General features: G+C 47.3%; 1 protein-coding gene across 2 annotated transcripts in view; it reads right to left on the bottom strand.

Moving 5' to 3' along the window:
- The window catches only part of CAPZB (capping actin protein of muscle Z-line subunit beta), a 136,432-nt gene that overhangs the window by 61,576 nt on the left and 47,458 nt on the right, over positions 1-27,398 (bottom strand). For both annotated transcript variants that reach the window (XM_061184835.1, XM_061184836.1), the window contains exon 2: positions 11,948-12,037. In XM_061184835.1, coding sequence (XP_061040818.1) covers positions 11,948-12,037 — 90 coding nt within the window. The remainder of the gene's footprint in view (positions 1-11,947; positions 12,038-27,398) is intronic.

The raw sequence follows: 27,398 nt of genomic DNA, 5'->3' as shown, positions 1-27,398 counted from the left end.
TCAGGATCTCGGCTTAAACCACGGACACCTGAACAGGACGCCCTTTCAACGTGGGAAGGGGAAAGCTACACTCTATTGAAGACTGAACAGCGTCTTGCTGGTGCTAATTACTGTGACAATATCTGCATTCAGAGCCAGCCATCCGCTGGTGACCTGCAGTGACAAGGAGAAAGCTGTTCCTGGGGGAGCTGTGGGCAGAGCCAGCAGGCAGGAGAAGGGCAGGATTCTGACTGGATGGGCCTGGAGACCCTGACGCTGCTACTTACTAATCAGCTGTGAGGCTCTGACCAACTCATTAAGTTTCTCAGTTTCTTCATCTGTAAAATGGGGCTATAGAAGACTAACCTTGTGGTAAATGTATAAAGCGTCTAGAACAGTCTCTGGCATCTGATGGTTATCAATTAAAGCCAGGAGACCAGCACGGTTTTTATTCATTTGCACACTGACCACACTGCACTTGTGCAAATCTGATGCGACCTCAGAACTCCGTGCAGCCCCTCTAAGCCAGGTACTACGCTAAAGCTTTACATACACGATCTCTAGTTTTCGAGGTCAGGGTCGTCAGGCCCACCTCCTAGACGGGGAAGTCAAGGCTCCGAGGACACACAGCTAAGATGTGATGAAGACGAGAGCAGAGTTGGGCTGGGGCTTCAGACCGCAAGGCGTTCAGCTGAGTCACATCCCACTGCTCCTTAGCAGACGTGTCGGCCGTCCGGTCTCAGTCTAAGAGTTGCCCTAAAAACACCTAACCAAGAATTTTACAGAAGCTTGATCTCCAAGTATACGAAAACAGGCTGCTTTAACCTGGCAAATGGCGGGGTAAGGGGGAGAGGAGGGGACGGGGAGAAGGGAACCATTAAATAACCAATCTGTTTTGAAGGAGAGTGCAAAATAAACGGGCACTCTGCTTCCAGCCCACCCCCCAAACTTCCACTCCTTGGCTGGTGGCACATGCATCGGGGGTATGAACAGGCAAGAGCAGGTGAGATGCTAAAATAGCTTCCCCACCACGAGAAGCAGACTCAGGAGAGGCTCAAGAGGGGACAAAAACCATGGAATAGAGGACCACTGCCGGCTGACTGTGAAAGACCCTCAGGTGTGGACTTGGGGGTTCTCCAGCTGGAGAAAAGGGGTGCCTGGGGGTTACACTGGCAGCGGGGAGGAGGAGGATAAAAATTAGAGACGGGGGTTCAAGCCAGGGACAAGAAATGAGCAGTCTTGATAAGGTGCAAGTGTAAAGTGAATGCAAGTGAAGGCATGAGAAAGCACGACACTGGATAATAGAGAAAGGGATCCTGGGGACTCAGAGCTCGCAGCTGGCCTGTACGGGATGATATACAGGTGGGTACCTGGGTGGCACCCCTGGATGGCTGGAGTGAAGGTCATGAGGTCAAATGACCTGGGAGGTGACAATGTCAGCTGGCTTGTCCTTGGACATTGAGATCAACCTTAAAACCCCTCTCCACCTCGTAAGACCATCCAACTGCCTGGAGCAGTGAGAAGAGTGGCCGCCCAAGCAATGAGCAAGGGGAGTGGAAGAGACCCACACCATCCAGGGAGCCCACGCCCCGCCAGGGCAGACCAAGAAGTGTGCTCTCACATTACCCCCACCTCTGTGGAATGACGGGCCTTGTTACTAGTCACGAAACCCGTCAGCCACGGTCTGACTCTGGCCCGCTCCACTGGCTCTGGGGTGGCTTTGGGGTGCCGGGCAACGGCGTTTCCCAGCTTTCCGTGTAGGGATCCCAACTTGAGAACTCAGGAAAGGTGGCGGGTGAGGGAGCGGCGGGTGTTCAAGCCCATCTAAAATGCCTCGGTGGAAGGCCCTGTCACCGCCTCCCTTCCGGGTGAAACCAATCAAGTCCTTACACTTGTGCGCTGGGTCATAACACCCCACCCCCACGCAAGTCAAAGCCGGGGCTGTGCCCACCTGTGAAAACAGCCAGGAAGGCTGCTCGGAACGTCAGGGCACAGCCCCCAGGCAGGCAGAACCCGGGGGTTAGCAAACAGGTCCTAGGAAGCCAGTGAAGGTAGTAAAAGCACCAGTGAGCATTTTTTTAAGCATCTGTCTTTCCTGCACACGTTAGCACTTCATACGCAGTCCCAAGCCCTCACGACTGCCCCAGGAACGCAGGTTTCTTATGCCAATCTTGTGTACTGGAGGCAACTCTGGGAGGCGAGGTGACCTGCCTCTCAAAGCTGGAAGGCGGCCGAGGAGGGATTCAAGTCGGGTCCGCCTCGCTCTGCCTGACCGGAGGGGTTGGGGAGGGGTGTGTGCCAGGGGCCCCACCTGCTTGCCTTTCTCCCCAGAGTTACCCTTCGGGGCAGGTTATGTTCTCACAGACCCAAGGGAAATAGATGCCTCTTCTGCCAGCAAAAGGGGATCCTGAAAGTAGTGACATCGACACAAGGGTATCCATGGTGATGTTCTTTTAGTGCTGGGCAACAGAACTCAGATTCTGAGCCTGAGACCATCCGGCCCTCACTTCACAGAGGAGGAGCCGGAGACCCAGAGAGACCTGCTGGTCACAGAGCAAGCTGGTGGCACCCAAGGCCACAACCCAGGCCTCCTGGCTTCCAATAAGACTTGCTTAATGTACGCAGCGTGTTCTCTCTCCTATTGAAGGAATTAGTTCTCTATTTGAAAAAAGCAAAAAGAAAAGCTATGTTTCTTTCCATGACACTTTACCAAACAGTTATGAAAATTTAAACATCACACTTAGGACCATTGCCCAAAAGGATCTAGAATCCAGGTCATCTGATGTGTAGGTTATGAACCTTTCCAGGAAACCAGTGTTTTCCAAAGTGGATTTCATGAAAGTGAGCTAGAGAAATGCTGAGTTAAATGAAAACGGGTTCTTTTCTCCCTTTTCCTTTGCTAACTGCAGGACTTCTCAGAACCTTTAACATGACAAGCTGGAGGAGAAGCTCCTAGAAGGTACTGAGAATGCGCCACGTTTCCTCAATTGTTCGCTGTCTTTGTTCCTCAAGAGGCTCAACACCAAGGTGAGCTGACCAATTTCATGAAAGTCGGGAAAAGTGTAAGTTGCCTCCAGGAGGAAATAAAATCCATCCACTGAGCAGAAACAGGGGTCAGCAGTGAAGGAGACTCTCCCAGCCAGCCTATCTTGTTTTGTTTGCGGATTAGGCCTTTGCACGGCCTCCCCTGTGCATCTTGCTCTGTCCCACACAGTATTCCTACTTTTCTCATTAGTGGAGGCAACGGCGCACAGCGGCTGAGGGCCCTGGGCTGCTTGGGTTCACAGCTTGGCTCCTCCACCACTACCTGGTGACCTTGGACAAGTGGCCGAAGCCCCTGCTGTTGCTTCCGCCTAGTAGGGACGGAGGACAGCAACAACCTCAGAAGGTGTTTTCTGAAGATATAAGGAGATACATTCTTGGCCAGAGGCTACAAGTATTTTTCACAGTTTGTTCTTTGCCTTTTAACTTTTTTTTGATTAAACTTTTAAGTTAAATTTGCATATTTCAAAGCCATCACGTCGGCATTAGCTTCTATGCCTTATAAAGGCCTCCCCTCACCTCAACATCAAACGTTATTGACGTTTTCCCTCTGATTCTTTCATGTTCGTTTAATATTAGTTCCTTAATCCATCAGGAGTATGAGTACATGCCGTGCAATAGATATTCAACTTGTTTTCCTTCAAAACTATTAGCTGTTCCAGCAATTTTCTTGAAGAATCAATTCTTTCCTCGCAGTGCACCGTGACCATCACTTGTAATACACCCTAAGTTCTTACACCCCGGGGCCTGTTTCCGAGCTCTCGGACCGCATCCGCTCTGCCCTTACTTCCGACCTGTGCAGGCTCTTCACGCCTGGCCGACTTGCCTTGTGGGAAGCCTATTCCTAGGTGGCATGTTGTTCTGCTGTTACAAGTGGCATCTTGCCCTCCCATCCCCTGGCACCTTATATATTCTAACCGGTTTATGCTGGTGTGTATGCTGACTTTGGTACATTCGATTTAAAAGCAGTCACTTTCCTGACCCATCCCTTTAGATCCTGCAGTGCAAGAACTTGCTTTTCCTAAAATTTTTAGATTGGCTTAATTAACTGAAAGAAGAGATAGGGACATACTACTTGGGTTTGGGCAACATGCTTTTGTAAGGAGCAGGCCACCCCCCAACACACACAGTGCACACCGTGTGTGTGTGTGTGTGTGTGTGTGTGTGTGTGTGTTTTGGGGGGTGGGGGGTAGTCACCTCGGCACAGCTGCTCCTTTGCTCATCAGACTCTAAAAGGTCTTCATAGCAGGAGAGATAGAAGAGAGATTCTACACGTCTTTTTTCCTGAGGTACCTAACAAGTTCCACGGTGCCCACCCTGCCCCCATCACAAATGTCTTTTATAGTTTCACCTTAGAAGACAGTCTGGCCCTAGCAGGACCTATGAGAAATGACATACTGTAATGTTTTCATTTTTAAAGACAGCAATTCAACGGACAAGACTCTCCTCTCGGTCACAGATCAGGTATGGGACTCATGGGGTGCCGGGACATTCTCAGTTTCATCTATAAAAGGGGACCCTCCCCCCGCCACTCGCTTCACAGAGCGGTCGTGGAGATTAAACAAGGTAATGGATGAAATGTATTAATAACGAAGCCCATATATATCAGTGCTTCTGACATTTGATGGATCTCCATGAAAGCAATTTATTTTCCTATGTCATCCAGTGAAAAAGATTTTATGAAGAATGAAAAGAGGGGAGAAGCAAATTCTAAATCTGAGACCCAACAAAAAATAATTTTTATTTTGAACTCTATAATATCCTATGAAAAATAACAAAAGCATACTACTGGGTGGCTGACATTAAAGGGGATGGGAGACAACTAATTTTCAAATTACCTAGCTCTGGAGAATTTCAAGCCCGCAGCCATAGTGGGTAATCTGCCTCGACTGTTCTAGAGTGCTCAGGACAGTCTCCGGGAGCAAAGCCGCCTCTGCTCCCCGAGGAACACACACACACAAGAAAGCAAATGACCCTGTACTCTTCTCCTTTATTCACTCGGTTTCAAGTTTTAACAGGTCTGGACTGCATGGTCAGGAGGCAATCCACGTCCTCCTTAACTGGATCAAATGAGGGTCTATTATCCTGCATATAACAGAACTCAGCAGAATTTCAAATAACTTCCGGCCATATCTATGGGGGGGGTCGGGTGAGGGCCCCCCAGGAAGCCCCATTTCCTCTTTCTAAGCAAATCACGACATTTAGTCCTAGTTTAGAAGGGCTGCCTAGCTCCACCTTGACATAAATCACCATCAGGTGGCAGAGTCCTCGCCTCAGCAACAGGCTGGGGTCGTGAAAGGCCACCTCCCTCCGCAGAGACACCCTGGGTGGGGAACAGAGGGCCGGTCCAGCACCCTGAGTCCGGGGTCCGCTTTCTCCCTGCGCCTTGCTTCAGTCACTACAGCTGCAGTCCATTCAAAGAGCAAAACGTTTGCGTGAAAAGGCTCACCACAACGTTCCAAGGAATGGAGTTCATTAAAATACTGCTGGGGGCCCTTGGCTGGAATGCTTTCTGGCCCTGTAAAACCGTAACTGCAGCACAGTCGCCTGTAGGAAAGCTCAGAACGAGCTCAGAAACATCAGTGTGACAGACCGTTTTCAGGGGTCCCTGCATAATTACCGACTACTCCGTCCATTCCCCTACGCCTGCTCCAGAGACAACATCTGGCCTGGGGGAGAAAACTTCCCTGTAGACCCCACCACAAATGCAAGAGTGGAAGCCAAGCGCTCCCACCTCCAACAGAAACCCACAGGGAACTTGCCCAGGTGCCAGCGAAGGCCCCCTGCTCGCCTGGGCCTGGCGGGCCTACAGAGCCCTGGCCCCAGGGTCGGGAGCCCCTCTCCCCTCGGCTCCCAGGGGCCGACAGCAGGGAAACGAAACACTGTGGGCAGGCCCGGTCACAAAGCCCGGCTGAGCATCTCCAACGAGGTCCCAGGGCACCAGGGTGTGGGGATGGAGTGCCCTACTTTCTGGAGTGCCAACTGGACTCGAGGCTTCGGTGAAGAAAGCGTTCTTTTTATGTTAAAATGTCTTGCATGTGGGCATGTTATGAACTGGAATGCAATTCTTTTTTTAAAAGACAAAACATAAAATTCTCTGCTAGAGGCAGCCACTTTTGGCTTTGCCCTCAAAACTCCAAAGGTAAGTGTTTGCTCTTGTCAGGAATACTTTGTCAGGAATGCTTTGGGAAAAGAATCTGAGAAACAGTAAGAGGCCAGGGGGAAGGTGGCCAGCAAGGAGACAGAAGGGAGGGCGAAACTCACCGGAGAGCCGAGACTACTTCTACGCAGAAGTGAAGACAAATAATCGTGCCTGCTGTGATCTGTGAGGGAGATACAGCGTGCAAAGCTGGCGTGGCCAAGCCTTCCACCTTCCAGAAAATCTTGCCTGAATTCCCCACTAAACGTCAGCTCTGTGGAGCCAAGCCTTTCATCTCGTACCCCTGGCACCCAGAATGGTGTCTGGCACAGGGAGATGTTAAATGCTTGTAGGAAGAATAACTCAGTTCTGCAGCTCTTGACAGCTGTCCTCAGAGCTGATTAGCTGGTCCAGACCCAAGGGCTGAGAGGACCCAGCCAAGGTCATTTTTATCACGGATCAAGCTCTAGGATCCCTGCATTTTTTTTCCCTGTGGAAGAGAAGACGAGGAAGAAAGGCTGCACTTCTTCCCGGGTCAAGCACTGTGTCGGAGTCATAGGAGGTGCTCAGTAAACGTTGACTGAATCCACTCACTTTTCACCTGTTTAGTCTAGACCTCTTCAGAAAAAAGACATTTTAAATGCTGTCTTTGAAACAAAGGAGGAAAACATGCTGGTACGAGACTATTTTAAACAATGACGGTAACTGGGAAGCCAGGCAAGAAGAAAACACGGGCCTGGTCCCTCTTGACCACAGATGAACCAGATCACGTCTGGCCTTAAGGTCCCCAGGCCCAGCACATCTTCATCCTCTGGGGACAGAACTGAGTTTGAGTTGTGAGTTTTACTCCACACAGCTATCACTGGGAAAATCAGTTCCAGATTTCCCAGGTTCAGCTGTTAGGGACTGGAAACTAACAATGCTTAGCAGAGATGAGATAGATAATCAATGATATTAATGACTGTTAAATAATAACATCAGCCTCAATTTCAGTCACAAAGGTGTGTGAGCCTGGCTCCACGGGCTGCTTCCCGCACAGGGAGCAGGTCTTGGCAGCACCAGCTGGAGGTCTCCACTCACTGGTTCAGGATCCCCCACGTCTAGGTGCGCCCCGTGCACGCCAGCCTTCTAGTCTGTCAAGTGGTAATCTCCCTGCGGACCTACTACCTACAGGTGGACAGTTTCTGCGAGCTGTTCAAAGTACTGGCACTGCCGAGGCTGGCCCTTTCTATTTCTGGAGGGCAATTCTGGTTGCTAAAAAGAACTATGCTGAAATGAAAACCGATCAAGTTCTCAACTCTCTGGTCACAGCCATCAGGATGGCTCTTCCACCTCTAACCCACAGGCCTGGCGGGATGGCCTGGGTGCTTTCCCTCCCGTTGGGGGATGCCCAAGAGCTGGATCTTCGGGGGGCTATAAGCAAAGTAGACAGAAGGAATTAAAAAATGAAGTGACCAACGTTTGCAAGCAAAGACTTTTCCACTTGGTTAAACAGATTTAGGTCTATTTTTGGTTTGCTCTTAAAAAGGCAAAGGACGGCGGCCTGCTGGGTGCCAATTTGCAGAAACAAACTCCTTCCTCAGCGCAGGGCTGAAAATACACCCCAGCGGAGAAGTTTTGGCTCTTGCTGCCAGTGTGCAGAGTAAAGCCATAGAAGGTCAAAGTTTAGGAAGCCGAGGGAGCATCTTAACGTCATATGATTCTTGGCCCACATGGACCTGTGGGTATTTCTGAAACAGCTTAACAACGGATTTCGGCTGGCTTCACTCTAGCACAATGGGATTAATATGTAATAAAATGATGTTCTGGCCATCTGCAAAGGAAGGTCATTTCCCACCAATCAGAGCACGCATCATAATCCCAAGCAGCAAAAGCTCTGACAGTGGAAAGACGAAAGAGAAAAGAAAACCGATCTGGCACGATAAATCGGGCTGCCTCGGCCTAGCTGCCAAGCATACGCCGCATTTCTCTTTAATACTCCCCTGTAATTGGACCACTGGTGGACCGGATAAGTTCCCCACATTTTCTCTGGCGCCGACGTCTAAGCGAGGCCGGTCCCTTCATGGGGTTTGCTGGCAAATCCAGACATTCTTGTCAGTCTCAGAATGGGAGACTTTGCGTGAAAACCACCTCCACCTCCCCGTCATTACTTACGGCAGGTGAGCATGGGAGGAGTGACGGCAGTGCTGTGCACCAGGGCCAGCGCATTAGCGGCTCTGAAAACGTCTGACTGATCCCAGATTACACGGAACAAAGGCCCGGATGCACTGCTTCTAGGAGACCCGTGACAGGGCGAGTTTTCTAAAATTACAGCTTTGGGAAGGAACTAAAACTACAAGTGGACTTCAGAGCCACAGCAGTACACTCTGCACGAACTGACTCTTACAGGAATGGAGGAATTTTGCAAATCCAGTTAAAAAGAAACAGCAACAAAAAACAGAACAAAACGAAAATCAGTCATTCCCAGGGAAAATGGAAGAAAAACAGCAGTGATGAAAGAAAAACATTCAAAGGAGTAATTTCCAGGACTACAAAACCAACGCAAATGCTCCTTATGCATTACAGTGCACAGCAGGGGCCTCAAGTGGCTTTTAGAAGCATGTCAATATAGTTTTAAAGAGGCCACGCCTTACCAGACCCTAATTCAGTGAAAAGTCAGGCTCCACTTCCATTTCGACACTCATCATACTTCAAATTAAAAAATTAATGAGAATACCAACTCCCCAGCCCATCCTGGACGATGGGAATCCATCATGGCCTCTTGCTCAGCCTTTGGAGGTAGATGGGGACCAAGGCGGGTCCCGCACAACCTGGCGAGGGGAAGTCGGTGCCTCCCCAGCCCTCCAGGAAGCAGCGGACCAGAGCGAACTGCGCAGTCTGAGTGGCCCGGCTCAAAGGAGGGAACGTCTTTCAAGTCTCTGGTTTTCTTTTAATTATGTGAACTTTAAATTATTTTCCATAATACATCGATGTTTTAAATATTTCAGATTAGAAATGAATTAAATTATTTAACATTTTCCCCCCAAACAGGAAAGACAAGACAGATGAGGGAGACACACCATATTTAATCTGTTGCTCTGAGTGTAAGTGATTCGACCTAAAGGTACCCAGCAGTTATCCCGGCAGGAGGATTCCCGGTGCTGCTTGGTTGGCCAGAGTACCACCCTGCTTCTTCCTCAGAGTCTACAGCATCCAATAAAGGTGTAGTGGTCTTACGTGCATTAGAGGGGTACTGTGAAAACTAGATGAAATGATAAATAACACAAACAGCAGCATCCAGCTCAGTCCAGAGAACATAGCAGGTGTTCAACAAATGGGAGCTGTCGACCCCACAACCTACATCTGCCTCCATCCCCTCTCCAGTCACATTCTACAGATGACAACGTTACAAGTGGGAAAACAGCGCACTCTGACAGTAATCTCTGGGATGTCACATACTACACATCGCACATCAGGGACAGATACAGTGCGGGACGTCAACCTGGGTCTAAGTGTCCTCCTGCAAACTAAACCCTCAGGACGATTCTCTCACCCAGTATTATCTGGCCAAGGTGAAGGACGGCTCTTGACACGGCTCTTTCATTCACCATCAATGCTGTAATTTCCCTGCTGAGCCCAAGTAAAATTGGTATAGACAGCAATTGGTATACCAGCTGACCAGGTTTCCACAGAAGTAGCTACACACACATCCCTGCAACAGTGACGAGCGAGTCACAGAGAAGCGACACAGCTACAGGAAAACACTTCAGTTGCCATAAGAACAAAATAGCCTGTGAAACACCAAGAAGACTCTACCGAGAAAAATTTGCTCATCTCTTACTTCTATTCTTGGTCTATTTCTAAAATACAGTAATAACTAAATTGGCAAACTAAATTTAAACGCAGCCGGGCACACTGTCGTGCTCAGTGGGAAAGCAGCATCAGCCTCTGCAGCTGACCAGGTTAGGGGCCTGATCCTACCCACGGCTTCTGCCCACCCACTTCCGCATTTGCTCAACCAAAACTCTCCAACCAAGAAAAACAAGCCACACCGCACTTCCCAGGCTGCGTCTTGCGGTGCTACCTGACAGGATTGCTGAGAGTTAAATGAGGCCACGCAAGGAAAACCGCTTAGCACAACACGCCGTGTCCAAAGTGCAGGACGTGGGCTGACGGCAACAATTCCACATCAAATCCAAGCCCTCCTGCCGACTTCCAAGGATACCTCCTACCCATCCAACTTTATATTCCATCATTTCCCAACAGAGACTGTTTCTCTGACTCACATTTCACACGACCATCCAATGTTTGAGCCAATGTTTAAAAATTAGGATCTTTCACGTAAAACTCCAAATGTATGTACGGCACCCCCAGAAAAATCTGAGAACAAACCATAGAGAATCAGACCCCACAGGGCAAGAAGTGACAGGAGCAAAGGGCCTGGCGGCCAGACCTCTTCTTTACATCAAGGCCACTTCAGCCATCTACGTCGCCCCCCCCCCCCCCCCCCCCCCCGGGCTCTGGGTGTGGCATCCCACCCCCTGGCGATTCCGAGCATTTGGTGGATTCGCTCGCATCACAATTCAGCATTCTGTTCTTTAACAGTCATCTAAAACGGCTGGGCAGATAGCTTCAGTGCTTCCATCACAAGCACCTGTAGCTGGCTTTCTCATCAGGGCTATTTACCTTGAGAAACCTCCTCCGGCTCATTTCCTGAATTATTACATGGAAAAGCAAGCAAGTTCACAACTCCATCCACAGGCTCGACTCTGTTCACAGAGCTGCCTCTCATTGGGAGTCTGTGTCTCTATAAATACACAAATAGTTGCACAGTGGACCTTGCAGACTGCTGCGGAGAGTCTTATCTGTGAATGACATGAGTCTCCTACAGTAACATTTTCCCCTAGTGAAACTGTTTTGAATGAATACAACGAAACTAAATGTATCACTACAGCACATGAACAAGTTTTCAAGCTACTACTTTAAAAGATATCTAGTTGATGAGCAATGGTTGGCAATTGATAATTACATCCAAGAAGATGGGGGACACAGTGAAAAGAACAGAGGACGACCTGGGAGGGCTCAGGTTCCGACCTGGAGCCAGAACTCACCGGCCAAATGATCTACTAACTCGGCTGGCTCTTGGGGCCTGATTTTATTTTACTTCTTTTCATTATTTACCATAGCTTTATAGGTGTTTTTGAATACTCTGAACATTTTCAAATAACATTATGGTGCCAGTTAATCTCTGGCATCATTTTGAGACCAATCATTCCATATATATGCATGAATAAACAAATAAATATTTTAAAAAACAGATGTGATGAGCTCTTAAAAAGCCCATTTTTGTGTTTTATGCCATTTCAAGATAGAAGTGAAGTCACCAAGGCATTTGAGAGGCTAGATTTTTGTACTGCTTTGGCTGGAGAAACTTCCACAATGGCAAAGAGACTAGTAAAGCCTGGAACCAGGCCCTGCTGAACACCTGCTGGATATGTGTGGCCTCTTCTTCCCTAGGCCTAAAGGTAAGCTTCTAAAAGTGAAAAGAAGGCAGCTGGGGGAAAGGGACAGGTAGTATCAACTTTAGAGCTCCTATCTTGGGCTTGATTTACATAGGTGGCACTGAAAGAATGACAATCGTAGGAAACCCATCTCCTCTCTGGAGGAATCTCATAACCCAGTGGTGGTGTCTAGTTGGAGACAGAGGAGGTTTCTTGTGTGATCTGAATTGTGTGTGGAAAAGGGTACACAAAAGCAATCTAGTACGAGCCCCAGCCCCAAATAAAACCATATGAACAAGGCACATACCAGGTCTATCAGGTCGCTGAGGTTTTTCTCGATTTGCTGTGGAGGCAGGCGCCTCATCAAGTCCAAGGCACAGTCCAGCTGCTGATCACTCTGTCAAAGGAGAAACAGGAGTGTCTGAGTCATTTTGCCAGTAGAAACACCAAAAACCCCCTTTTCAAAAGCATTCCGGCAGCTGCAGCTTGCCCAGGTACCCTGAGACCAAAGAGGTCTGCAGTGGGCCCTCTGGCATGGCTCCTGGGGGGAGACTAGCCAGTCCCTCCCGGATGGCAGTGTCTGTCTCAAGTGGAGGCATCCAGAAAACAGTCAAGCATGTGGAAGCGGGCTGGAGAGTTTGGAAAGCTGCCTTGCTCAGTCCACGTCTCAAAGCCTCACCAACTTCCTTCAGCAGCTCTCCAGACCAGCAGATGTATTAACTCCCAAGTGGTTCTGCAGTGAGCAGGCTCGAGGAGCAGGTTAGGCACTGTTCTTTGCTGTAACCTGGACATGAACGTCAGGAAATGTCACCTGGCCACGTTCCTTGATGAGCTCCAAGCCAGGGACAAAGCCAGGCAAAGAACAAGCGGCAAGATGCGCACAAACGTTTAAGTGCTTCAGTCATTCTACTGAGGCTGGGCCCATCTTCCCAGGTGCCAGGCCCTGGCAAAACAGACCAAGACCTGAAACACCTACAGTCGAGAGCTCGCTCTCGCTGGCAAAGTGAACAACAAGTGCGTAAATCGGGGTCAGTGCTGCCGCAGGGGCCCTGGAGGATAAAGACTGCTCTCTTTCTCACAATGATCTCTTCATTTAATATTCATGCTGCAGATATTTACTGAGAGCCACCACGTGCCAGTCACCATAAACATGCAATAAGTAATGGAGAGAGGAAGGAAGGAACTGAGTGCGGGTGAGACCGGTAGAGAGTCTGGTAGGGTGCAAAGTATTGATTCAGTGTACAGTGGGCTGTAACACAGAAGGAAGGCCAGAGGCTCAAGAGGAGCAACCAGAAATAAGGTGGGAAAGGTGGGCCCAGGAAAATGATGAAGACCACTGCATGCAACGCTAAGAAGTGCAAGTAAGGCAGGTGGAGCCCCCAACACAACCAACCAGAGGCACTATCTGATTTGTATCCTGAATCTGCTCTGCTCAGACCAATCTCAGGACTTTTGAAAGCCCTAAATCAACACGCTTAAGAATCTTTATAAAGTATACAAGGTAATCCTGGAAATGCCACATTTGGTGGTAATGAAATATAACCTTTGAATCCAACCATCTGCACTTCAAGGTACGTCAACCACAAACAGGCTGTGGGACGCAAGGACCCACTTTGTATACACCAGAGACGTAACACATAACACATAAGTTAACTGGAAGCAGTTTCACTCCCAGGTAATCGATGTGGCATATACAGCAGGCTGTTTTTGGAAAAGAAAACAAAAACAAAAAACCTGTCCCCTGCTCAAGATGGTTATCAGTGACAATTTATTCTGGGACACACAACAAACTGGCTATACCCTGCAAAGAAACACACACACACTCCAGAAACCTTACAGCACTTGTTTTGCTTAGTGAAACATTCTAGCAACCAGGTATTCCCTACTTGTGCCGTGCCTTCTATGCCAGCCAAGGCCACGGGGACATGGGTCTGGCCAGCTGACATGGGAAGACATTTTAACACCACTTCTAGGGTCAAGAACACAGATAAACTGATTTGACACTAGAGAGACTTATATTCAGTGCTCTGTTCTGCCATTCATTAACTTAGGACCTTGGGCAAATTTCTTAACCTCCAGGAACCTCTATTTATCCTGTGAAACCGAAAAAAGGAAACCACATTTAAAATGGAGTCAGGAGGCCAGAAGGGGGAGCTCTCGAGCACCAGCACTAGGCATCAATTACACACCCCAACAGGAAGAGAGGGACCTTGTATTGCCAGCAGGAGGAAAGAAGATTTCTCCTTATCCAGCAGCGAGCCCAGGCAATGGGAAGCCATCACCACCCTGAACTCTCGCCTTCCTCTGATGGACATTCCTTCTAAGCAACCACCCCCACCCCAACTTCGTTTTTCTCTATAAAGTAATGTTCCTCTCCTTTGTTTTCTGGACTTGCCTATAGTCTTTGCTATTCCGTCCCTGAATTGCAATTCTCTGCAATTCCTGAATAAATCCATTTTACTGGTAAAATAACTGGCTGTTTTATTTTTAAGATCAATAATCCATAAAATGGGGATAGCATCTACTTCACAGGGTTGTTGGAATGATTTGATTAATACCTGTGAATTGTTTAATACGCAGTAGTAGTATGCATTTGACTGGGAGTGTTTTCTGTGTATGTGTGCAAACATGTGTTTTAATTTTTAAAATGTAAGTATTTTATAACATTTGCCCCACTCGACCCAACCCAGAAATCTTTCCTGTTGCTCTCATCTGGAGCTAGGTATTCAAACTCCGTAAACAGCTATGTGCTCCCTTGGCCGTGCAAGAAGAGAAAACCCTAAATGATTCAAGTCAAACTACTTAAAAGGTGTAAACTAATGGGCCAAAGACCTTAACAGACATCTCGCCAAAGAAGATATACAGATGGCAAATAAGCACATGAAAAGACACTCAACATCACGTCATGAGAGAAATACAAATTAAAATGGGGTGCCATTACACATCTATTAGAATGAATGAAATCCAGAATTCTGTTAACGCCAAAAGCTGAAAAGCAGGTGGTGCTACAGTAACTCTGGTGGGATGCAAAATGGCACAGCCACTTCCAAAGACGGTTTGGCAGTTTCTTACAAAACTAAGCATACTTCTACCACACAATCCAGCAATCACGCTCCTTGGTGTTTATCCAGAGTAGTTGAAAACTAATGTCCAGGAACTTCCCTGGTGGCCAGTGGCTAAGACTCCACGCTCCCAATGCAGGGCGCCTGGGTTCGATCCCTGGTCAGGGAACTAGATCCCACATGCCGTAACTAAGAGTTCGCATGCCGCAATTAAGACCCGGTGCAGAGGAAGGAAGGATGGATGGAAGGGAGGAAGGGAGGGAGGGAGGGAGGGAGGGAGGAAGGAGGAAAACTAATGTCCACACAAAAACCTGCCCACAACAGTTTATGGCAGCTTTATTCATAACTGCCAAAACTTGGAAACAGTCAAGATGCCTTCAGTAAGTGAATGGATAAAGAAACTGTGGTGCATCCAGACAAGGGAATGTTATCAAACCATGAAAAGATGTGGAGGAAGCTTAAATGTCTACCACTAAGTGAAAGAAACCAATCTGAAAAGGCTACATACTCTATATGAGTCCAGCTATGTGACATTCTGGAAAAGACAAAACTATAGAGACAGTAACAAAATCAGTGGTTGCCAGGGGATGAAAGGGAGAGAGGGATGAGAGTAGGCACAGCACAGAGGATTTTTAGGGCAGTGAAACTACACTATATAATACTATATATAATGGTGGGTATGTGTCATTTTAAATTTGTCCAAACCCATAGAATGTACAACACCAAGAGCGAACCCTAATGAAAACTATGGATTTTGAGTGATTATGACATGTGAATGTAGATTCATCAATTGTAACTCTTGTAGGGGATGCTGATAGTGGGAGAGACTATGCATGTGTGGGGGGCACAGAGTATATGGGAAATCTCTGTACCTTCTGCTCAATTTTGCTTTGAACCTAAGACTGCTTTAAAAAAAATCAGGTCATTTTTCTTTTTTTCCAAGGTGTGAATTAGTGTTTCTCAACTGGGATTGATTTTGCCCTCCCCACCAACCCGCAGGAACATGTGGAATGTATGGGGACGTTTTCGGTTGTCATCACTGTCTGGAAAGGCAGCTACTGGCATCTAATGGGTAGGGGCCAGGGATGCTTCAAAACATCTGCGATGTACAGGACAGACCCCAACAACCTGGCCTCAAATGTCAGCAGAGCCAAGCTGGAGAAACCTTGGTTTAAAAGGATTGTTTTGGGGACTACAGACTCCCAGACTCTGGTCAAAGATGAGGCCCCAAAAAACGGCACAGAACATTTTACATACAATTCTAACTCACAGACTACCTGTAACCCTAAAAACGGCTGGTCTTTGGAAACTGTCTCAACTGGATATTAACAATACTCCTGAGAACTAGAAAAAAATTTCAGATATAAGCCTAGCTACACTGAATCTTTAATCCAGAACACAGTGGGATGTTCAGAAGGGATTAACTAGAAACTGAGTATAGTGTATTATCTAGGAAAAGGAAAGTCATAACTTGTCCAGAGAAGGTCAACATGAGAAGACACTATTTTAACCCTTCCAAGAAGCCTGTTCACATGCCCCCAACCCCAATACGCTGACCACAGCCACACCCCCCAAGGGTGCCGGTAGCATAAAGGCTTCCTTCTGGACAGTCCTCTGACTGGATTGAGTTGAAAGCACTAAAATACTACTGCAAAATGGTCTAACTTGTATTTTGCATTAATCCCAACAATCTTAATAGGAAATATTCACTACAAATTTCTAAGGCTAAGGATGTCTAACTAGCATTAAATTAGAAAATGACTAAAAGCTTCCCATAAGCCAAGCAACATGGGAAAGCTTAATGACAGCTTGTTAACTGGAGCCCTTGGCTTGGGGGGGGTGTGGGGGGGTCATCCCAAATCCTGAGGGTCCCAAACGGGAAATAGCACAAGAGAATGAAGAAAACATGGATGGTCCACAGCTACGTACAACAACATGAGTGGCCCCAGAAACAGAATGATGGTGGGGGAGGGGAAGCAAGTCCAAGGGGACTACCTAGGATGCTCAAAACCCAGCAATACTGAACTGTTATTTAGATACACACACACACACACGCACACTGTGAGTGTGTGTGTATGTATGTATTTTAAACCAATATAGCAAGGCTTTCTTTCTTATTAGCCAAGACAAGAGAATGTTAAATACAAAATTCAGAAGAGTGAGAAGAATAGTTATAAGGGAAGAAGCCACTAGGGGAAGACGAAAGTTGATATTCATCTAAGTCTTGCACAGAATAATGGATTCAAGGATGTTCATAATATCATGATGCTTAAACTTAATATATGTTAATATGTTCCTTTATAGTTATCAAGGATCTAAATATTTTTGAGTTGATATCTGTGTATTGTGTAAGACTGGGGTCCAGTTTCATTCTTTTGCATGTGGCTGTCCAATTTTCCCAACACCATTTATTGAAGAGACTATCCTTTCCCCATTGTATATTCTTGGCTCCTCTGTCATAAATTAATTGATCATATATGCATGGGTTTATTTCTGAGCTCTCTGTTTCACTGTCACGGTTTCACTTCACTTAATATTTTTTAAAGGTAATAGAAAATAATACAAACAAGAGCAAACAAGGACAGAAATTGGGAATTAGGAGCTCAGAGTCCAAAGTTTGCCCTGTCACTGGATGTCTGTGAGAGCTAGTCTGCTCACTTAACCTCATGGTCTGGGATTTGGGGGAGGGGCCCTCTAAGACTCCTTCTAGTGGGCTGCGCACTGTATCCCAGTCTAAGCGCAGATGCACCCACCACACACACCCTGCCCTTCAACGGCCCCCTCCAGGCCAACAACTAGGTTTCAATTCAACAACCAAGCCTTGAGTGCCGGCCATTGGCCCCACCCTGAAGCAGGCCCAGTGAATGAAACCTAGTCCTGACCCTCAAGGAACCATCCACAAAAGAGCATATCATGTGAGGCATATGATCATATGAGGCAAGTGTGATGTCTAGCACAATGGGACATAGAAGCTGCAGAGATGAGGAATAGCTCACAATACACTGATGTGCACTTCTTCATGTATCAATTATATTCCTAGGATTTCCCGGCTTTCCATTATTTTGTATACTGTCACCCCATGACCAAGGGCTCTCCATGTGATGGCTCCTTTGAAACCCTAACTGATCCTAGACACTTCCCTCATAAAACGAGCTTTCCCAGTTCCACCTTCCATGGGTGGCGTTTTCCAAGTTGAAAGGTAAATAGTAAAAGAATGATGTACTTCCCTGGTGGTCCAGTGGTTAAGAATCCACCTCCCAATGTAGAGGACGAGGGTTCAATCCCTGGTCGGGGAACTAAGACCCCACATGCCGCGGGGCAACTAAGCCGTCGTGCCACAACTACTGAGCTCGCGTGTCTCAACTAGAGAGCTCACATGCTGCAACTACTGAGCCCATGCGCTCTGGAGCTCGCACGCCACAACCAGAGAGAAGCCCGCGCACCGCAACGAAGAGCCCGGGCGCTGCAACGAAAGATCCCACCTGCCGCAACTAAGACCCGATGAAGCCAAATAAATAAATAAATAAAATTTAGGGGGGGGAAAAAAAAAAAGAGTGACCATTTCACTTCACTCTCCATAATTCTCTGCCCATTGAATTAGTCATTCAATAATTATTTGAGGGTTTCCTAGGTAACAAGCACTGTTTTTGATGCTGAATGGTTAACATAACGAAGTCCCTGTCTCCAGGAACTTATGGTGTAGCCAAAATCTATACAGAAAAAGACAGAAGATGAGTCCTTATTAGGATGTCAGACTATGGAGGGGACAGTTCCCCTGCTTTAAGCTGGTGAGGCTTCAAGGTGTCGGTTTAGATTTTTGGCTTGTGTTTTTTCAGAATATAAACTGAGCTGGGGAATGTTTCACTTTCTGCTCGTTATTCACATGACTGGAAGAAACACACAAACTGCTTAAAAATCACCTTACAACAAGTAAAACAACTGTTAATACAGAGTACAACAACTTTTCAGAATAAGAAGTCAAATAAAACACTACAGCTTAAAAAATCTACTAAGGAATTTTCAGACACTGGGTAGTGTTGCCAGCAATTTGCATAACTGTGAAACTTGGCCTACTCAATGAACTAAAAAGGCAGAGACTAATTTGGAAATCATCACCAAACAACAGCTATTCAGTCCCCAGGTGGGGATGCAGAGAACAGGACATGTCCCAACCTGCAATAAACTCAAAAAAGCTTAATACAATAAACACACCTATCCACAAAAATGAAAAACGTTTTGCAAAGGTACATATGAGTGGTGCAGGGAACCGCAAAAGATGCCTCAGAAGAGGGGGTACACGCACCAGTTATCACGGGCTGGGCAGGGGTGCCCCGGGCAGACACGGAGGCAGCAGGCGCACTGAGCCGAGGAGAGGCCAGGAGAGCCGAGGCGCGCTCGGAGGAAGGCAACGCAGTGGGGTGTGGCCCTGGTCCAGGGCCCACAGCAAGGCTGCGTTACAGCCAAACCCTCCCTCAGAGGGCAGTGGTGTCCTCAGCAGGCTCCGGGCTCCACGGAGCTCCCAGGCCTGGGGACAACCTCGCTGCTCCCAGCCGTCTTGCGTTTGTCGACTTTATAGGTACAGCTTGTTTGGCCTTTAAAACTTTAAAATGTGCTTCTCCAGAAGGGATTAGGAGCCCCGGAAGATTTTTCCACAGAGGACTGAGAGGAATACTGTCCTGTCTTAGAAGGTGAAGCAGATTACGGTTTCCAAAACCGGCCTTAGCAAGCTCTCCCACCCCCTCGCCCCGTTACAATGTGACTCTGTCATTCCTCCACTTCGAGGTGGAGTCCTCGTCCCCTCCCCTTGGAATGGGGAGAGTCTTGTGACTGCTCTTATCAACGCAGAATAGCAGGATTGACCTCTGTCACTCCTGAGCCAGAAAAGAGCATCGTCTTCCAGCTTGCGTGGTGAACACCCACGCCTGCAGCCCCAAGCAGCGATGTAAACAGCGCAACAGCTGCCCTGAGGCGGCCTTGCTGTAAGGAAGAGCAACCGAGCCCAGGTGAAAAAGCCACAGGAAGAGACCCTGTGACTCTCAAGTGAGCCGCCCGGCCAGCCCCGTGCTCCAGGCCCCCACTGCTCCAGCCTCAGCTGTCTGACTGCAACAGCACGGGACCCCAGGCCAGAACCGCACAGCCAAGGCTCTCCTGAGTTTTTGGCCCCCAAAACCACTGGAAATGCATAATGTGAGGATTACTGTTATCTTAAGTCACTAGGTTTTGGAGTGACTTTGTTAGACGCAATAGTAACAGATACAGAAGGATGCCTCTGGTGACTGTGGGGAGGCAGTCTGACCAGAGATGGGACTGGGGGCAAGAGGGTCAGCAGAGGGGCCTCCACAGCAACCAGGGCTCTGGCTGTAGGGCTGGAGAGGACGGGAGGGTTAAAGACTTTAAGAGGCAGGACAGACAAGTCAAGGGTACCGACTAGAAACGAGAAGTCTGAGATGACTAAGTTTTCCAGTGGGGACCACCTGCTAGAAGATGATGCTGCAGCCTCACTGGTGTGTGTATGTCTGTGTGTGCCCTTTTAAAATAGTGTTTGTAATTTCAAGGACAAGCAGTAACTCAAAACTGCTTGGCTTTCCAAGCGTAAGTCCTACGTGGCCTGCTCTAGTGACTGGCTGAGGCAGATCAGTACTTTTTTTAAAAAATAAATTTATCTATTTATTTATTTATTTTTATTTTTGTCTGCGTTGGGTCTTCATCGCTGTGCATGGGCTTTCTCTAGCTGCGGCGAGCCAGGGCTACTCTTTGTTGCGGTGCGCGGGCTTCTCATTGCGGTGGCTTCTCTTGTTGCAGAGCACGGGCTCTAGGCGCACAGACTCTAGAGCGCAGGCTCAGTAGTTGTGGCACACGGGCTTAGTTACTCCGTGGCATGTGGGATCTTCCCGGACCAGGGATCAATCCCGTGTCCTGTGCATTGGCAGGCAGATTCTTAACCACTGCGCCACCAGGGAAGTCCCCAGATCATTACTTAATAGCATCTGTCTATCAGTTGTTTATGTCTATACATAAACAACCAACCAAAGCTTCAAGGCCTTCACAGTTTGTTCTTAAATTCATCAAGACCTTCACTCGTTTACATTCCCAAGAGGCTTAGAAAATACTTCACAGACAACACAAAGGTAAACTTCACTGGAGCCCAGGCTGATTTATCACAAATTTATGGAGTCTAATCTAACCATGGTTTGTCTTGTATAATCTGTGACCCAACAAGCAGCTTTGTTTAAGAGTTGAATCTGTTTTCTGCCACGTGGCTCAGGAAAAATTTGTGCTGGGGGCTATTTGGGGAAGATTCACAGGCCAGCCCAGCCAACCACTCATCTGTAGGTCACTCTGGAAAACTGCACAGTTTGGATTAATAAAAAGAAAAGTGTTTCTTCCACTGACTGAGTGCCCTCTGGTTGAATCTTCTGGAAGGGACACAGCGATGACAGCAGCACATGGAGGCTGATGGCTCACCAAACACAAACACAAGCGTTCCCTTTGGATGACTTTCCTTCCCATGGGAAAATCCAAAACCCTATACCAAGTTAATCAAAACCACAGTGAAAGCCCATTTGGCAGATCAAGCCTCCTTCTACCTTTTGGGGTCCACTGTATATCATCACAGCTGGGCCAAGGTCATCTTCAACATAAAATTAACCATTTCAAGGTGAATTAATTCAGTGCCTTGGGTCAATGTGATTTTGAGCACTGTGAGAACAATCACTTTACAAGTCTCTGCTTTAAAAAAAAAATTCTGCCAGGGGAGTTCCCTGGCTGCCCAGTGGTTAGGACTCAGCATTTTCACCACCACGGGCCCTGGTTCAATCCCTGGTCGGGGAACTAAGATTCCGCAAGCTGCATGGCATGGCCAAAAAAAAAAAAAAAAAAAAAAAAAGAAAGAAAGAACAGAAAACCAAGTTGTTGACACAATAAAATTCTGGGTCAAAAAAAAAAAAAAAAAATCTGCCAGATCACAGAAATTTAGGTCCGGATATACTTTTCAAGTTTATCTAAGCCCTGCCCCATCATTTTACAGACAGCTAATGAGGTTCAGAGAAAGCTGTGCAGGGTTACACAGTCAGTGGCAGGATCAGCACCTGACCCTGTATCACAATGAGAGGTTGCTACTACACCCCTGCCATCTTTCCACTTGATTCAGTCAACTGCTGGGTGACGGGGAGGCACTGGGCACACAGAGCTGAACTACTGAGACGTGGTCCCTGCCCTCCAGGAGCTCGTGACCCAGGGAAGAAGACAGCCAGAAAAAGATGCGAGAAAGAAGGACTGCACCCTCCTACTCTATATTTAGAGCTATCCCATTATCACAGAGGCACGGGGCACTCCTCCCAGTGACCTTTTCCAGATAAGCAAAGCACAGCTGGCCCTCTGTCTCCAGGGATGCGAAACCCTCGGATACAGAGGGCCGACTGTAATCATTGTTCTATGACATTTTATATAAGGGACTTGAGCGTCCTTGGATTTTGGTCTCTGCAGAGGGTCCTGGAACCAATTCCCCGTGGATACACTGAGGCACAAATGTACCAACTTTCTATTAATCCTAAAAGATGGGACTCCCTCTTAAATGTATTATAAGGTCCGTGTTTTTACACAGAGGACAATGCAATGAACACAGTCATACCACTTTTCACTGGCCAAGGACACCGTTAGGAGTGCCCATTCCTGGAACATGGCCCTGTGTCTGCGTTTTAAATTTTTCTACCTCTTGGACAGGCCATCAGCTACACTCCCTCATCTAATCTGCTATGGGTTAGGAAATCAGAAGCCTATTTGTTAAAAATAAAAACAAACAAACAAAAAAACGTGGGAAAACCCCCAACTTTGAGACAAGGAATAAATCACAGATTCATAAATTGGGGTCCAGAGTCATAGTCCCACAGTTTGTGAGCACCTTGACAGTGTAGGGGTGTGTGTGTGTGTGTGTGTTTCAAGGTTAAGGGCCCACAGCTTTCGTCCTTTTCTCAAAGAAGTCTAAGCCTGTAAAGGCACAGACATGATCTAATAATAAAAATTCCTATTCTTCCACTTAACCTGCAGGGTAGAAGTAAGCAAGTCATCACTTAATCCCCTGGAGCTTCAGTTTTTCAAACCTTAAAACATGGGCCTAACAACGCTCCACCCTGCGGGGCCACTGGGAATGAGGTGACGTGTGTGGCGCAGCATGTGACCCTCGAGGGCGTCCCCACAGTCCGTCCTCTACAAGCGCTAGGAACTCTCCCAGGATGTGAAGCACATGGCGTATCTGCTAGGACTTTAACATAATGGTTTCTGGGTGCTCAAGGGCCCTTTCCTCCCTGATTTTTTGCTCATTTGACACAAGTTTTCCATTTAGGCTGCCAGGAGTCTCTAGAAAGGCAGGCGGAGTGTTATTTCAGTTTCCAAGTCATTAAGCACCAGCAAAGGAGAGCAGACGCCACAACTCTCCCCCACTCACAGCCACCGCGCCCTGCTTACGAGGAGTGCACGGCTCCCCTACAACCAGAGTGGGAGAAGGGACAGAACTCCTGGGCAGAAAACAGTACTAAGAGCTGACCAAAGTCCATATTCACCCACAAAAGATCTTCTGCCCTCTGTTTTTCTGTTCTGTACTATCCTCTCCTTGTTCGGCCTTCTTTCCAAAGTCCTCTGACCCATCTCTCCAGTCCGGAATGGCACCAAGAAATATTCCCGCCATTTTGCCTTCTCCCTACTTACTGGTGTTCCCAAGCCCAGCTGAGGCCATCAGAAACATACAAATGGGACAGTCCTAGCAGAGACCCCAAAATTACCTCGACCCCCCATCCAGCAATGAGAATTTCCAAGATATATTTATTCTGGAGCAAAACTTAGCAACCTACATTCAGGCTCCGTGTCAAATACTACAACAGCCATCCGCTGATTTTTCCCTTACACGTCCCTTCAGGGAGTGGAGGATCCAAAATGAATCACTCAGGAGGTGGAGCTCTATCTCTGCTATGGGCTGAGGACGAAAAAGGTTTCAGATAACCGATTCAATGTTTACATTCCCCAAATCTGTAACTGCAGAACCGGGAATGGCTTCTCTGCAGGGACAAAGTTTACCTGGTGAGTTTGGTGGAATGGTGAAAACTCTCAACGAGGAGTTAGCCAACTGGGGTCCCGAAGGAGGCACAACGGTGCAAGCACATTCTAACCGCTCAAGCAGATTCTAACCGCTCAAGCAGTCACTGCTCGGAGCAAGGTGAGCAGTGTATTTTGGGGTCTTCTACCTCCCCTGGAAGCAGAGAGATGCCCCTTCCCTCCGGCAGCCTCCACCTCTATCCAGCTCCGCCAGTACCTCAGAAAGCTTGCTGACCCGTTCTATGCATGGAAACTCGGTTCCCAATCAGCACCCAACCTGAAGGCAAGTGCCGCCTGCTCTTTATGACTCTGCCATACAAAGCAGCGGTGATGGGTCTACCCGGGGAAACACCCCAGGTCAGATGACAGCTGACACATCCACGGCTCCGGATGGATCTCCGTCTGCCAGATTTCTCACGCACTCTTCCTGGCTCTGCTAACAGGCCAGCTGGGTGAACTGGAGCATTGTATCTTGGGTGTGCCTCCCTCTACCTCTCCAGATTTTAAAACAGAATCACAGAAATGTTAAGCTAAAGGGGATCTTAGAAACCATCTAATCGGCAACTCTTTAAAAAATTTTATTTATTTGTTTATTTATTTTGGCTGCATTGGGTCTTCGTTGCTGCGTGAGGGCTTTCTCTAGTTGCAGCGAGCAGGGGCTACTCTTCGTTGTGGTGCGCAGGCTCTAGGCACACGGGCTTCAGTAGTTGCAGCATGTGGGCTCAGTAGTTGTGGCTCGTGGGCTTAGTTGCTCCGCGGCATGTGGGATCTTCCCGGACCAGGGCTCAAACCCGTGTCCCCTGCATTGGCAGGCGGATTCTTAACCACTGTGCCACCAGGGAAGTCCTTTTTTTTTTTTTTTTTTCTTTATTGAGTAAAACTGAGGCCCAGACTTATCCATAACTAATTAAAACTTACCATATAACTAAACAGCAAATGAGCCAGAAAACAAATCTCTTTATTACACAGTTTAGCGCTTTCCATCTGCTTACAGTTTAACTGTAAGTCAAAAGTGAAGAATGGGACTGGATTTACTTTTTAAAAAAATACAATTTAAAATAAAACTGTATATTATTAGAATTAACAATGGCATCATTAAGAATACTTACACAGTTGACCCGTGAACGACATGGGTTTGAACTGTGTGAGTCCACTTACACACAGATTTTTTTCAATAAATACATATTTTGTACTGTAAGTGTATTTTCTTTTCCTTATGATTTTCTTAATAACATTTTCTTTTCTCTAGCTTACTTTCTGGGCCGACTGTGGACCAGACACTGCATGTGTGGCTTTTGGGAAAGCATCACAACAGCTCCTTGAGATGGGCACTATTATCCCAGCTTTACAGATAAATAAACCAAGGCTCAGAAGGTTAAGTGACTTGTCCTAGATCCTGGGCACTAAATAACAGAGAAGGACACAGAACAAAACATGCTTTGCTTCCTGTGACCAAACAATCTCTAGAGAATGTTAACCAACCCAAACTAAAAGAAAATTAATTTCAAATGACTTGGAGAACAACTTGCTAGCTCATAAAATCAGACAGGGGCAGGAAGTCTCTTCTTCCAGGTTGGGCAAATTATGGACAGTTCTACCTCCTACCAAATTCTGAAATCTCCTGTCCCCCTGCATTACAGACTCTACTCTCACAAACACTATCACTGATGGGTGGATTTCTCAAAAATGGTAGAGGCTTTTTCAGAGAGTTTCTCTGGTTGATGGTTTCCTGGACCCCTTCAGAAGATCTGCAAGGTGCCATTACCTATTGTCTGATCATCGATGTTTCACAGATGTCTACAGCTGCTGCCTCTGCAGGACCCTGGCTGGTTTCATGTAACAAGAGACTAATCCCTCCACTTCGTCAACTGGTAGTTAGACACAGAAGTAGGGGAGATCCTGAGACGTCTTCAATGGATGCCATGCGTGCTGTCCACTTCTACCTCAATGGCACAAGAAATTCAAGAAGCCTTTCACCAAAGTCAAAGATGATTAAAGCAGAGTGTCCCTATATTCCAAAGTAGAGTTAAAGAATTTTCTTTTTTTTGGAAAAAACATCATCCACATGTTCATTGACGAAGGCTGAGAAAAGTACACTCCCTTTCTCAGAGCAGAAGCAGCCAATTCACGTAAACCTTCCCCCAAGCTGATTTATAAGATGGCCTGGATGAAATCCGTAACATTTGGCCACGGGTTTCCGCCAATAACACGATACACATGGCTTCCAGAGGTGTGGGGGAGAGCCTGGGTCCAAACTGCAAACAGCACAAATGGACAAGTCATGATGGGAAAGCAGCAAGATTTAAGGGATTTGGAGGAGACAAAGCCTCCATCAACCTAAGTATTTCATCTGCAAGAGGGCAGTGCTGCCTTTTAACTTATATCCGAAGGGAGGTTTGAGGAAAAGAACACAGTGTTTATGCGTCAACCAAAGCAGCTGGCCCCTTTCTTCCCTGGGTTCCTGAGCTCTTATTTCAGATGCCAGTGTGAATCAACGTGGAAACCCCCCGAATCCCTGCCTGCCCTACCCAGCTCCAGGGCAGCTCCTTCTTACAGGGCCACACTCTACACCATCAACCACGGGCACAGCACATCACAGTACAAGGGAATCCCCGCAATAATGCTGGGCCCTCTGGCACCTCCAAACACATCCCCAAAGCCTTCATAGCCTTTGGTGACAGTGAAGGACAATGCAACATTTTACCAGTCTGTGATAAATTTGTAAATTTAACCTAAGACCTGTTACAAAACTTCCAGGTGTCAGGACCCACCAGGCAGGGAGATGCCTAAAAGCGAGGTCCTTCCGGCTTCGATATCTAAGACCTAAGACAGACCCCCTTGCTGGGCTGTGAGTAGCAAAACGGACCTTGGAAGTCAGACAGACAAGGGTTTAAATCCTTCACTGCCACCTCCTAGCAATGGAGGTCTGGAAAAGTCCTTCACTTTCCAGAGCCTCGTTTCCCTCATCTGTTAAATGAAACTAACAATAATACCTATCTTGCAGCATTGTTTTGAGGACAATATCATAAAGTATGTGTGAAGAAACTAGTAGAGTTTCTAAAACATATTAAGTGCTCAATTAAACAATAGGTACTATCACCATCCTCTTCCACAGAGTTTAGTTTCAGAGGGCACAGGACAGGACTCTAACATTCCCACATGGCATTAAAACACACACACACACACACACACACACACACACACACACACACACCCCTCCCCCCACTTCTGTGGTTAACATTACCTGAAGGCATGCAAGTGGGTAGCCACGGAACAAGAGCCTGATAAATCAAACTGGACACGGTCACCCCTTTTTCGCTCTTTTGGGCCAGAGGAAACTGATCTTTATGAGTGAAAACACCATTCCTCTCTCAACAGACAAGTTTCCTTAGAGAACATCTTGCCAACAAGACATTTTTCACAAGCTCAAAACCTTCTTTCCTTCCATCCATAACTAAACGTTGAGTGCTACGTCTCAAGAAAGTTGGTGGCTGAGTAAGGAGCTTAAAGTCCTTCAATGAGCAAAAATAATTAAAGAAAGGGAAGCAACAAGTCCCAATCCCAAGCTATCTTTCTGAAAACCAGAGACTAAGCTCAAGCACTGCACAG

Source organism: Eubalaena glacialis, chromosome 3 (genome assembly GCF_028564815.1).
Source record: "Eubalaena glacialis isolate mEubGla1 chromosome 3, mEubGla1.1.hap2.+ XY, whole genome shotgun sequence".
NCBI classification, from domain to species: domain Eukaryota; kingdom Metazoa; phylum Chordata; class Mammalia; order Artiodactyla; family Balaenidae; genus Eubalaena; species Eubalaena glacialis.
This window is presented reverse-complemented; position numbering and strand designations above follow the sequence as displayed.